The sequence below is a fragment of the Ustilaginoidea virens genome, chromosome 2 (assembly GCF_000687475.1).
Source record: "Ustilaginoidea virens chromosome 2, complete sequence".
Classification (NCBI taxonomy): domain Eukaryota; kingdom Fungi; phylum Ascomycota; class Sordariomycetes; order Hypocreales; family Clavicipitaceae; genus Ustilaginoidea; species Ustilaginoidea virens.
Genome location: NC_057317.1, coordinates 596,049 through 609,384, shown reverse-complemented (window position 1 = coordinate 609,384; position 13,336 = coordinate 596,049). Strand labels below are relative to the sequence as shown.

Genomic DNA, 13,336 nt, shown 5'->3' with positions numbered 1-13,336 from the left:
GGAAGAGTGAGTCGAGCTTACATAGTGGCGGCTTCTGTCTCTCAAACGATGGGAGTTATTGCAAGTACCGAGATGCCCACTGTTCCTTCCAAGAGTATTAGCTCGAGACCCCATGACTTGTCTGGAGGTTTGCAAGATCCCAGTCCGACATGCAGCCGTCTGATGCCGACCGAGAGCAGAAGGCTGTGAAGCAAAGAGAACGCAGTCGACCTCCAATACGCATTACGTCACCGAGTATGCGCGGAGAAGGCGGTTATTGCACTTACAGATTCTCTTTTGCGCCGGTCGTGATAACACTGTTACGACTTGTAACGGCTAGAGTTGGAAGCAAGACACACAGGCACAGACAGACTCAGCGATAACGATGTCGGATACCAACCCGAGGTAACTTCTCGTGAAAAGCAGAGGAGGCACTTGAGGTAGGTGAAGGAATGCGTTTGAGGCTGGACCAGAGCGCCTGGTTTGGCAGGTGGCAAACAACGATGAGACTGTCACCGTCGGTGGTAGCTTAGCGCTTAGCGCTACCTAGCCTCTTGCTAAGTGTGTATGTACTCGTGCCGCCATTTTCGAGTGTTTACTCGGTACGGAGTATACTCACCCGGAAATGACGTGACGTCAGTGATTTGGCGCGTTTTGCTGCGCCGTAACAGGTAGTAACTAACTCGGGTAACTAACCCAAGGCAGTTAGCCTACGCCTCCTCAAGTGTGGTAATTGGTCAGCCGCACCTGGTGCCAGGGATAAAGAGGAACTTTGTAACTTGCTGAAGAGCCCCCCTCCACAAGCGATGGATAAAACCACGTCAGGACAAAACATCATCTTTGATTGCAAACCCGCGAGCTATTGCGGCATAGCGCGTAAGCTTCGCGCCCTGGATCTTTCGACGGCCAGCGCCGCGTGTCTGCTCCGATATGGAATGTGGTATCCGGCTGGGAGTACCGGGGACTAAACTGGTCATTCCCCGTTGGGCCAGCAGAGTCTCTAATTCAGCGACAGTTGGCGGTTCTCTTCCCCGCCAAAACTGAGTGACAGCTTCCTGGGGACGCCATGAAGGAGCACGGAAGGCATCAACAGCGGCAAGGGAGCGTTATGGAAGGGAATGTTGGCCAAGGCTTAAACCTGAATGCCAAAACAAACCAAACTATTTACACACCACAGCATCTCAGATTGCGCCCCTCTCGGACGCGCCTTAAAGTGACGTCATTCTCTGTCCTTGCTCGCTCGACTTTATTCCCATAGTTCTTGGTTCTTAGTTCAGCACAGCTGGGTTTTGTCCGGGCAAAAGCCCAGAATACCCACGGCTATCGCTGGGAACATCGGCGCAAGCTTTGTTCCGCCGGCCAAGGCCATTCCATCCGTTACCCCAATAACCCCCCCCCCCCCCCGTCTAGTACCGCTGCGTCGTCCTCTCGTAGACCACAGGCCCCCTCTCGTACGCGACGGCGCCCCCGGAAGCAGGCCGGTGCTGCCCGTGCGACCCGCTTACGCGCGGACTGCCCTCTTTATAGGTCTGGCGCAAAACGCTCGTGTAGCTCGCCCTGGGTGAGCGATGGTGGTGGTGGTGGTGGTGATGATGATGGCCGTGATGACGATGAGGCCTGGCAGGGATGATTTCCTCCTTGTAGTAATAATCCGTTTTTGGCTCGCTCGAGAAACACATGTTGGCTGCGACGGAGGGACAGCGCTGAGAAGGGGGGGGATAATGGCAAATAAAAAGAAAGGAATAAAGAAAGAAATGCTATGCAACCGGTGGCAAAACGACGTCGCGGGGGACGGATGGGATGGCCAAGAAAGAAGGCGACGTGCATTTATAGTAAAGCTGCTAGTGACGGAAGTCATCGAAGATCAAGCCCGCTGGCTCTCCAAATTCCATCACATGCGCTGCCTTTGTCGGCTCCCTCCGCTCGGGGAGGCCTGGGGGCTATGGCGACAGCCTCGTTTGCGATGCCTACCAGACGGGTGCATCGCCTTTCCTAGTCTGGTGCGTACAGCCCCAAGTACATACAGAGGAGTCAGTCTGGTACTAAGTAGGGTAGTTGAGGTTGGCTTGACCCTGCTGACCTTGGCTGGTCGGATCAGCGCCTTGCTATCGTGCCGTCATCTGCACATCTACTCCACTACACACCTAGCCTCCACATTACCGTGTACGACCGTCAGCCCTGTTCGCCCTGTTTGCCCTGTTTTGGGCCCGGTGAGGCTGCAAGTCTGCAAGTCTGCAAGTCTACCATGGCATGAATCGTTCGTGATATTGGACAGAATGCCCTCCTACAACCCACCTGTTGGGCTGCCCCTGCCCTAGCAAGCCCCTTCTCTCTCCTCGTCCACTTTTCTTGTCTGGTCCCTAATCGTAAAAGAGAACAGCCGCGTCTCCTTCTTTTAGCACAAGCATGTATTTCCCTTGACAGATAATTTTCCACCCTGTAGGCTCGTAAGAAGAACGCCCATATATGGTACAAAACATTTTATAGTGGTCCTTGGCATGCTGCCTCATATGCCCGGTCTTCCGGCCGTCGACTATCCCCATAGCAGCGCAACCAGCTGCGCAACCAGCAACCATGATCGTGGTCGAACCGTTAATTCTTGGAGAATCCAACTTGCACCTGGCCAGCTGCCCAGGCTGCCACAAACACGGCCATCACACTGCCAAACACTACTATGGGTTTCCGCAGCGTATCCATCAGTGATGTCTCGTATGAAATGATCACGTCTCGGTCCCGGAATTCGTCAACCAAGTTCTGCGCCTTGATAGTGACGGACGTGCGGCCTAATGTGTCCAAGTATGTTTTGTGCACGCTTATTTCGGTCTCGGTAATGGACGATTCCGGTACTCCCGTGTACACTTTCACATCACTGTCGCCAACCCGTTAGAGAAAACGATTGTCGCTGGTTTGGGGCTGCGCAAAAGAACACGACAGGTATGATTCTTACCGAGCGCCCTCTGGCAGAAGAACTCGAATGATAACCTTTTCGTACTCGACACCTTCCTGCTGTCTGGGGCCTTCGAGGAAAGGCACTCTGAGAACATGACCTCCAGTGGGGGTTTTGCGGAGGAGGTTGGCCGCATCCGAGTTCCAGCCAATGGTGAAAGGGTACTTCCACCCACCGAAAATGGGATACCGAGGCTTCAACTCAAGGAGGGCCTCGCGCTTGTTGCTTCTAAACTTGGAGGTGGAGACATTCCCAATGACATCGGTGAAGTAAGGGTTGACGCTACCAGCCTGGAGGGGCACGCGAAGCTCCTTCAACGCAACCGAGACCGGACTGTAAAAGGCAGACTGGGCGAACTTGACACGGTTGAAAGGGGTCGACAGATTGGCGCCGAGATGGTGCAAAGCATATCGCTCTTCGAACGCAATGTTGCCGCCCCAATGGCTGACCTCGATGTCGCGTTCCAGGGTTGACACGTGGGCAACAGGCTTGGTAAACTCGAATCGAATCCGGGCCGGCGATACTGCTCCAGCGGGCTTTTCTCCAAAGGGACCGTATGTGAGCTTGGCGCCCTGCTTCTGAGGCATTTCCTCGTTGCCTTCGGTAATCTTGGAGTAGTCGGGAATCGATGATGAGGCAGTCTTGACTTCGGTCTTCTGCTTCGTGGTGGGATATGCTGATGGGGCATAGATGGAAAAGTCGTACGCGAGAAATTGCTTCTCGTCTTGTTTGATGGCGGCAGGGACAGGGTGGTATGCTTTCAAGTAATAGAATGAGATGCCAAGAGTTTGTTGGCCGCCAGCTTTGAGAGGCACAGGGAGACGAATCCGATAGTATTGGACATCACTGCGGCATCAAGTAATGAGTATCAGTCTCGGGGTATGAAATGGCAGAACTTTGCGACAACAACAAAGAAAAAGAAAGAAAGAAAGAAAGAGAGAAAGAGAGAAAAGTAAAAGACAAACCTCGTTGGGTCGTACTCGACCGGTTCCGAATCAAAAGGCCGACCGCTGGAATCCTTGCGATCCCTCGCCTCGAATCCACCGGCATGAGCTATCTGCCCATTGGTGAACGGGAAGTAATATTCGTCCTGGGGTTCGTTGGAGACATTTTCCACGAGGACGTTTATTTGTTCCTTGACGTAGCTCTTCTCCAGGGAAAGAATGTGGACCAAATTGGCATTCTTGAAAACTTGAGGAGGGCTGAACAGTGATGGATGAGAATCCTTGGACGTAGCCACAGCAATCGCGCCCGAGACAGCCGCTAGAAGAGCCGAAGCAATTGATAGGGGCTTCATTTCGTCGAACGAGGGGCACGTGTGCTCATGGACCTGCACTCGCCAGTTTTGCGGATCGAAAGTCCAACGAGGTTGATATCACACACGCACACACCTCGCATGTGTCAGGCTACGTAACCCGTTAGTTTTGCCCATACAGGAGAGCTAGGGGAGTGACACGGGTGATGGGGGCATTGGGGGTGGATTTGTGCGAATATGTTGTTCCGAGTTCCGCGCCGCAGCTTCCAGTGCCTTTGCTCCACCAGCCTTCAGGTGCAGTAGGCACTAGTGAAGTGGTAGGTACCTCCTTCGGCTTGAAGGTTCCCAGTACCTGGTAGCCCGGTGCTCTGCCCCACCAGCAACTCGAGGAACTGAGCAACACAGGGGTCGAAAAATGAGGGGTCAACGTAGGTACCTAAGCTTTGTGTAGCTGGAACGAGTCTGGTGCACTTGAAGCTGGACGGATAATCTGTTGAGAAACGAGCACTCGACCGTATTAGTCGTGTCTCACCAACAACTCAACTTGGTCCCAAATATGTGCATTCCCGTTTCCGTCTTTGCACCTTGAGGTATGGCCTGTTTCGCGTGTATTTGATTACCCTAAATTTCAAGACAAAACACTCAGTGAAAGCATCAAGATCTGCAGCAAGACCAACCAGCAACAACGCCGAGGCTCTTGGAAGCCAACGCAGCAGACAACATCTAGCTGGCTCCGTCCACAAGTCCCGATGACGCAGGTCGTGGTACCTGGTACCAGACTAGGTAGCAGATACCTCCTAGAGCCATGTTGGTCTCAGACGTGCTGGTCTAAACTCTGCGTACATACCGAGTACAGGCGGTGGGCCAATATCGGCCCAACTCGCGCCAACACTAAAACCTGGGGCACTGTCCGTCCCCTCAGCTTCTCCGTACACTTGAGCTCTTCATTCAGTAGCTGTGAATCTTAATCGAGTCCCTCATTGACTTGATCATTCTTCCATCTTGGTCCATTTCATCCAAGGCAGCTAACTGCTCCCTGCGCACGAATTTGCTGACGTCAAACCACGATCACTCCTCTTCTCCTCATCTCCATTTCCAAGGTCGCAACTGCAGCCAACATAAGCTCTTTCCTTAGCTACCCCTCCACCCCACCCCTCTCATAGCTTTCAAAATGGTTGGTCTTGGACCTCGTCCGCCTCCTTCTAGGAAGGGTACGTTTTTTCTAACTTACTTGTATTTTGTGTGAATCTGGATCTGCTTCTTGTACTTGTTGCAAAGCTTGGGTTCCCATTCTTCTGTTCGTGTGCGGATTCCTCATCCAAACAATACTGGATTGTTCCAGTCGTTCAGAGCATACTGCTTGCCAGCGCTATGGTGAAACCTCGAGCCCCAAACACTGGGCGCGATGGATATTGAACATGTCATGATTGCAAGTTTGTCCGGCTATTCATTCCGAATAAGCCCTTGGGCAGCTGCCAGCGCGCCTTGTACACTGAGTCCCAGAAGGAGAGACTTCCTCCCCCTAACAGCCAGCCCTCAGGTGATATTATTCTTGCACAAGACAATTTATCAAGTGGGCGGGACGTGGAATGGATCGACTCTCTCCCGATATCTCCCAGAACCATTGGTCGTTAGTTGGTGACATCCAGTGCGGTAAACACTGACTACTTTGTCGACAGGTTCCAAGACGGACTTGCCCCAGGATCTCCTCCATGAGGTGAAAAGGCTGGAAGATCTTTTCACTGTTGACACGGCTTTGCTGAAGAAAATCACCGACCATTTCAAGTCTGAACTAGCTAAAGGTAATCTCTCATTCTTTGGAAGGGAATGAAGGCGAACGGACTGGTTAATAGAAACATAAAAATAGGCCTGAGCGTCGAAGGCGGCAGCATTGTAAGTGAAGCGACATTCAGATGACGATATTTGGGGGAAAATAGATCAAAGGGAAAAAAAAAAAAAACAGAAAGAAAGCCACAAGCTGACAGCCTTTTAGCCCATGAATCCCACATGGGTCATGTCCTTCCCTGATGGCCATGAGACTGGCACCTTTCTCGCTCTGGACATGGGCGGCACCAACCTGCGAGTTTGCGAAATCACTCTCACTGACCGAAAGTCTGAGTTTGATATCATCCAATCCAAGTACCGGATGCCGGAGGAGCTCAAGACTGGAAACTCAGACGAGCTTTGGGAATACATTGCCGACTGTTTACAACAGTTTGTAGAGACACATCACGGCGACTGCTCCAAGATCGATACTCTACCCCTTGGTTTCACCTTTTCATATCCCGCCACACAAAACTACATTGACGAGGGGATACTTCAGCGATGGACCAAAGGGTTCGATATAGCCGGCGTTGAGGGAAAGAATATTGTCCCCATGTTACACTCGGCTCTTGAGAAAAAGGTAAAACATGGTGTCGGCTCTCGACTCGAACGCACTGGAACAAAGAAATTAATACTTCTCGCTCATAGGGTGTGCCGATCAGGCTCACGGCTTTGATCAACGATACTACGGGAACTTTGATTGCGTCTGCGTACACCGACACCAAGATGAAGATCGGCTGCATCTTCGGAACGGGGTGCAATGCTGCTTACATGGAGGACATTGCATCTATTCCTAAACTAGCTCACATGAACCTCCCTCCTGACACGCCAATGGCAATCAACTGCGAATGGGGCGCCTTTGACAATGAACACAAGGTCCTGCCTAGGACCGAGTTTGACGTGATTATTGACCGGGACTCCCCTCGCCCCGGCCAGCAGGCTTTTGAGAAGATGATTGCGGGTTTATACCTCGGCGAGATATTCCGGCTAGTTCTCGTGGACCTGCACGACAACCGCGATGCGAAAATCTTTGCTGGTCAAGACATTTCCCTCCTTCGCAAAGCCTATTCGCTTGACGCCTCTTTCCTCTCTGCTATTGAGGAGTACGTAAACCCCCCTCCTTCCCTCTTTCCCGAAACCGTCTTGCATGAGCTTCCTCTGACTGATCCTCTCCGATGACAGGGACCCCTATGAGAATCTTCAGGAGACTCTTGACCTCTTTGCATCCAAGCTGAACCTTTCTTGCAGCCGTCCAGAACTGGAGTTGATCCGGAGGCTTGCCGAGCTCATTGGAACACGAGCTGCTCGCCTCTCTGCGTGCGGTGTTGCTGCCATCTGCAAGAAGAAGGACTACAAAACTTGCCACGTCGGTGCCGATGGCTCCGTTTTTAACAAGTACCCTCATTTCAAGGCCCGTGGCGCCCAGGCTCTCCGGGAAATCCTCGACTGGCCAGCCAAATCCGATGCCAAGGAAGAGGATCCCATTGAAATTCTCGCTGCCGAGGACGGTAGCGGTGTCGGCGCTGCTTTGATTGCTGCCCTGACGTTGAAGCGGGTCAAGGCAGGCAACACGGCAGGTGTACTGCAGCCGGAGAATTTCAAGTGAAGCTAGGGCTGGGAATACTTGGAGAAAGGAAAAGGCCCATCGCAAGAGAAACAAGCCATGAAACAAGCGATGATGAAGGAGGAGGCAGTTGGGGAGTTTGGCAACTTAGACCCGTAAAGGACGGGTCATGAGTCTCTTTTGCATTCAAATCTGTTGGAAACCTTGCCACTACGTTGCCACGCATGCCTGCTCTTTTTGGACTTGCCCGTCGGAAAACCTGTCGTAGGGTGTCTCTATTCCCTTTCCCCCATGTGTCCTCGTTTGGCGTTTACGCCATAAATGTGCACACAGGCAGTCGGTATTCTGTTGTTGGCACACACACACAGGTTGTCAGCATTTCCACCACCATCATTGGGGGCACATAAGCAGCACTTGCTTACTCTTCAGAGTCCAGTATCGCCTTCGCACACCCTCCCACTCGCCCTGGCCATCTTCAGCCAGCGCGGCCATGTCTACATCACACTCGCGCCACTCCACGTCCAACCCAGCGTCGGCACAATGCATATCCACCACCTTGGTGTAGACATCGTAGCAGACTTGTCTGTCTGCGCCAAGGCCATTGAAAAAGCTAAACGTTCCTTCTTGATCGAGCAAGCCTGGCACATACTCGGTGAAGAACATCTTCAGCTCGGCGTAGTCTTCCGCGAACGTGTCAAAGTAGATGGCGTCGTAAATCTCTCCCTTCTCCAGGAGCTTGGGGACTATTTCCTGCCATCGTCCAGCCCATAACTTGTAGGCATCCGGCCCGGGGCCGCTTTGCTCCCAGGCGCGTCCAAATCTCGAATGGGGCTCGGAGAGGTGTTTGAGCACGGAAGGGTGGGCTTCGACGATGTGGTGTCTTGAGGGTTCGGTTTCGGCAAATACGCCGTCGACGATGCCCATCCCAAAACCAATGTTGAGAATGCGCTTGCCGGATTCAAGGCCCGGGAGCAGGGCAGACACGGACCGGCGCATGATGTCGGTCTCCCAGGACATCATGACACCGTTGAGGTCCGAGTCGACAACTTTGGACGAGTCGTAGGTCAGCGTGGATTGGAGGTAATCGGCGCTCGTCACGGACTTTTCGTTGGCGCCGGGGGGCATGAAGCGTGCTTGGCCTGCGTCTTGCTGATTTTCGTTTACGGCGGCGCCCTCTTCGCCGAGCGCTTCATCCTGGCCGTCGCCGCGATCCCCGTGGGCAACATGGTCTGGCTCATCGGATCCCGACGACAGCTCCTCGTAGCCGCTCATGAGGGCGAAGAGCAATTCCGCGCGGACGCCAGCGTCGACGCACATGTCGTAGAGGGATTTCCTGCCCAGACGATGAGCCACGCAGCCAGGCGTCTCGTTGTTACCGTCCACGTCGTTCCAGATGGCGCCGGACAAGAAGAGCTCCCGCAGCACGTCTGCGGCTTCTTCGACGCAACCATCTTCTTCCGCGTCGTCGGGGTCTGGGTTAGCGAGGCCACAAGCTCGGATGGCGGCGTGGAGGGGAGTTTCGCCGGTGACAGGGTCTTGGGCGCTGGCCATCCCGCGCACCTTGATGAGATTCCTGAGACCTGAGAGGTCATGTCCCCACGCGTGGTGCAAGACGTCTCGGGTGTCTTGCGGGCAGTTTGAGGAGATCCTCGCTGACATGGAATCGTCAACGGCAGGGGCCATGGCCGGGGCCGTCTTTGCCTTTTTTTTTTTTTTTTTTTTTCGTCGGCAACGGAAAAAAAAAAAAACGATTGGGCGCGGGAAGCTGGATTCGCGCGTAAGGAGCGAGAATAAGGGAATGCAGGATGCAGGATGCGGCACGACCAGTGTGGGAATAGCTTCAAAAAAAGAACGAAAAAAAAGAGAGAGAATAGGAAAGACTACGCATCGCCCAGCCTGCTTCTACTAAACTTTTTCACGAAGCGACGACCCCGCCATGTTTTTGAGCTGCCCCGCCATGCCTGACTGACCCAGGGGGGGCCCATATATATGATGTACAGATCCAGCCAGCCAGTCTTCCTCATCTGATGAATCTGACTGAATCTTTGATGGATTTTATCGCAGTATATAATACCCAATTAAGTCACACATTGTGTGGCGTCACACTTTTGGTGCAACAGATTTTCCTGTATGTGGGATATGTGGTTTTTTTTTTTTTTTTTTTTTTCTGTGGTTTGGTACATCTGCTTTTTCCGCAGCTGCAATGGCTACCTAAATGGGCTTCTGGGCCAGTTCTCATCAATAGTCAAGGTCGCAGGTACCACCAAGCCACTTGCGTCCCATGTACTGTACCTCTCCAACCGACGGACCCCGCCATTCCAAGAACTATACCTTGCGCTTGCTGTCTCGTAAATCTACTAATCGTATCCACGAGGAACATAACCTGTACACAAACTCGCCCTCGGGTTTCGACTTTTCAAAGACCCAGACGTGGAGGGCAATACCAGGGTGACCCATGTTGACGCCTTTCGGCTCCCCGTTGCCGCGGCTTGATTCGCCAATGCATCTTCGACAAATCACTTCTAGACTCAATCTGCAGAAAGCTTTCATCCCAGTCATCACACCATCATCGCCAACCCTCTCCCGTTGTCGCCGCAGCGCCAGTCTTGGACCAACCCTCTTCGCTCTGCCGTCACATTATTTCTCGTTGAAGTAAGTCCATGTCGGATACCTTGCACTCTTGCCCTTCTGGTAGCTAGTAGCCAAGGAGCCAAGTAGCTAGCTACCTCTCGCCTCTTTCTCCTAGATCCTGTCCCGGATCTAATCGCATGCTCAAACACCCTCGTTCCCCCTTTGCACCGTCCGTGCTGATTGCGAAAGACTTAGGGCACGCGACATCACTTGGAAAGCATCACCGTACGACAGCTTCTAGGCCAAACCCGGCGGATCCGTCATGAAGTTCGGCGAGCAGCTGCGGTCGAGCGTCATCCGTGAGTACCAATGGTATTACATCGACTACAATAACCTCAAGGCCGAGCTCAAGAATCCTACCGGTCCGCCAAAGGCTGGCGACGCTGCGGCCTGCGAATGGACAGAAGAGGACGAGATTCGGTTTGTAGGCAAGCTCGAGGCAGAGCTTGAAAAGGTCCACACCAAGCAGCAGGTCAAGGCCATGGAAATTTCCAGACGCATTGCCGTCAGCGACCACGAGGTCAATGATGTCGTCAATCGTCTGAACGAACGTGGCCTTGGCGAGGATGGCCCTAGTGAGGAGGAGTTTATGCTGTTGGAGGAAGATTTGAGTGACATCATTGCCGATGTTCACGACCTCGCCAAGTTTGTGCAGCTCAACTACACCGGTTTCTACAAGATTATCAAGAAGCACGATGTAGGTTCCACGCTGCAATCGCCTTTTACTCCGTTTTCCCACTTTCTTTCTCGATCAGCTGCAGTACGGACGAACAAGCTGACGCAGGAAAAACAACGTGCTCCTAGAAAATGACTGGGTGGCACCTTCGTCCCGTCTTCGACACCCGGCTGAAAGCGAAGCCGTTTTACAAGGAGAATTACGACGCCTCCGTCATTATGCTTTCCAAACTTTACGACTTGGTCCGAACCCGCGGTAATCCGGCCAAAGGCGACAGTGCCGCTGGCGGTGGACAGGCAAACTTCGTGCGGCAAACCACCAAGTACTGGGTTCATCTAGACAACGTCACCGAGCTGAAACTCATCATCCTGAAGCACTTGCCGGTGCTGGTGTTCAATGCCAGCAAGGAATTCGATCAGCAAGACGCCGCCATCACATCCATATACTATGATAATCCGGAAAAATGGGACTTGTACGAAGGCAGATTGAAGAAGACGGAAGGAGCTGAAGCCATTCGGCTGCGATGGTATGGAGGCATGCAGACAGAAACCATTTTTGTGGAGCGCAAAACTCACCGGGAGGACTGGACCGGGGAGAAATCGGTCAAGGCCCGGTTCGCCATCAAGGAGAAGAACGTCAATGCCTACATGCGAGGTGAATTGCTACCCGCTACCATCTTTGAAAAGGCTCGCAAGGAAGGCAAGAAGTCGGAAAAGGCCATCGCCGAGGACGAGCGGCTGGCTTCCGAGATTCAGTACTCCGTCCTCAAGAAGGGGTATAAGCCAGTCTGCCGCTCGTTTTACAACCGGACAGCCTTTCAGCTTCCCGCCGATGCAAGAGTGCGAATTTCGTTGGACACGGAGCTGACCATGGTTCGCGAGGATAACCTCGACGGCCGCACCCGAAGTGGCGACAATTGGAGACGCATGGATATCGGAATTGATTGGCCCTTTTCACAGCTTCCGGCTGAGGATGTCGTTCGATTTCCTTATGCCGTTCTCGAGGTGAAGCTCCAGACTCAGATGGGACAAGAACCCCCCGAATGGGTCCGGCAGCTCATTTCTTCGCATCTCGTCGAAGCTGTACCCAAGTTTTCCAAGTTTATCCACGGCACAGCGTGCTTGTTCCCTGAGCGGATCAAGCTGTTGCCTTTCTGGATGCCTCAGATGGATGTGGATATCCGCAAGCCCGCGTCCCATGACTTTGGCATTCGTCGTCCTGGGCCCTCGGCCACGTCCAACGCTTTCGACGACGACGACGACGATGATGATGACGACGACGATGACGACGACGAATATTTAGAATCTGATGACGATGATGACCACCCAGCTGGCCGCTCCGGAACCTCCAACGGTCACCAGCCGTCTAGCTCACGTGCTCAAGCTCGGCTGACGGATGCAGAGGGTCAGACTGCCGACCAGCCGTCTAGTCACGAGGACTACCCCATCTACGACTCGGATGATGAGTATGACGCCAACTACGAGCTGGAGGAGGCGAGGCGAGTAGGCGGCTGGCACTACTACTCCACCCTCTTCACTGCCAAGGGACGGGCGGCTCTCACCAAGACCCTCAACGTGCTGAAGCTTCTGATCCCGATTCCTTACAGCACCACGATCCCTCGGAGCGAAAGGCTGCAGATGCTGTTCGGCTCTGGTGCTATCCAGCAAAGGAAGTTCAAAGCACCCCCTGGCAAGAAGATTTATGTTCCCGTTCGCGTCGAGCCCAAGGTCTACTTTGCCGCTGAGCGCACCTTTCTCGGATGGGTAAGTCGGCTCTGTTCCCCCCCCCCCCCCCCCCTTTTTTTTTCCCCCTTTTTTTTTATCTTTCCCCTGTTAACAGCTCGCGTACGCGCTTGCATCGGTGTTTCTACCCGTGAAAAAAAAAAAACTAACTCCCCTGCCACAAGCTCGAATACTCCATCTACATCGGCACCATTGCAGTCACGCTCCTCAACTTTGGCGAGCATCCCACCCCTGCATCCTTCTGGATCGCCGGCATCTTCACCCTCCTGGCGTTTTTGAGCCTATGCTACTCTGTCGGCATCTACTTGTATCGGAGCGATTCCATCCGCAACCGGAAGGCGGCAAGGTTCTACGACAAGTGGGGGCCCAGTGCGCTGTGCGTGTCACTGTTTGTTGCTGTCCTGTTGAACTTTGCCCTCGAGGGGAGAGAGAGGCATGTCTGGTGAAGCGATGTGCGGAGTTGACTGCCCCAGCGGGCGACGCTGCATGGGGTGTCTTTGCCAAGTGCTGGATGGGAATTTTGTGTAATCTAGGCATCCAGGTTGCTTTTTTTTTTTTATGTGTGTTTCCTGTGTCAAAAGTCATAGCCGCCGGACGAGGTTGTATAAGAACAAGCATTTTCTGAATGATACTTGTCGACCCGGGCTAATGGCAGTTCTCCAAGCAAACCGGTGGTCTTGTTCCCCGTGCGCCAACTACGTTTTTGACCTCTCTCCGC

The 13,336-nt window shown here is 53.2% G+C and overlaps 4 protein-coding genes across 4 annotated transcripts; 2 read left to right on the top strand and 2 right to left on the bottom strand.

Moving 5' to 3' along the window:
* Nucleotides 1–2,571: 2,571 nt before the first annotated feature.
* UV8b_01924 (uncharacterized protein) lies at nucleotides 2,572–4,223 on the bottom strand (the record flags this gene model as incomplete). The annotated part of the gene is made up of 3 exons (XM_043139422.1): nucleotides 2,572–2,848; nucleotides 2,927–3,772; nucleotides 3,892–4,223. The coding sequence occupies 3 exons, from the start codon at nucleotides 4,221–4,223 to the stop codon at nucleotides 2,572–2,574; spliced, it is 1,455 nt and encodes a 484-aa protein (XP_042995356.1).
* Nucleotides 4,224–5,352: 1,129 nt separating this feature from the next.
* Nucleotides 5,353–7,611, top strand: UV8b_01923 (uncharacterized protein; the record flags this gene model as incomplete). Its single annotated transcript, XM_043139421.1, has 6 exons — nucleotides 5,353–5,392; nucleotides 5,861–5,983; nucleotides 6,049–6,074; nucleotides 6,175–6,585; nucleotides 6,654–7,108; nucleotides 7,188–7,611. The coding sequence occupies 6 exons, from the start codon at nucleotides 5,353–5,355 to the stop codon at nucleotides 7,609–7,611; spliced, it is 1,479 nt and encodes a 492-aa protein (XP_042995355.1).
* A 268-nt stretch (nucleotides 7,612–7,879) lies between these two features.
* On the bottom strand, nucleotides 7,880–9,252 carry UV8b_01922 (uncharacterized protein; the record flags this gene model as incomplete). Its single annotated transcript, XM_043139420.1, has 2 exons — nucleotides 7,880–7,914; nucleotides 7,992–9,252. 2 exons carry the CDS (start codon nucleotides 9,250–9,252, stop codon nucleotides 7,880–7,882), a joined length of 1,296 nt encoding a protein of 431 aa, XP_042995354.1.
* Nucleotides 9,253–10,462: 1,210 nt separating this feature from the next.
* Nucleotides 10,463–13,064, top strand: UV8b_01921 (uncharacterized protein; the record flags this gene model as incomplete). Its single annotated transcript, XM_043139419.1, has 3 exons — nucleotides 10,463–10,897; nucleotides 11,005–12,639; nucleotides 12,783–13,064. 3 exons carry the CDS (start codon nucleotides 10,463–10,465, stop codon nucleotides 13,062–13,064), a joined length of 2,352 nt encoding a protein of 783 aa, XP_042995353.1.
* Nucleotides 13,065–13,336: the final 272 nt, after the last annotated feature.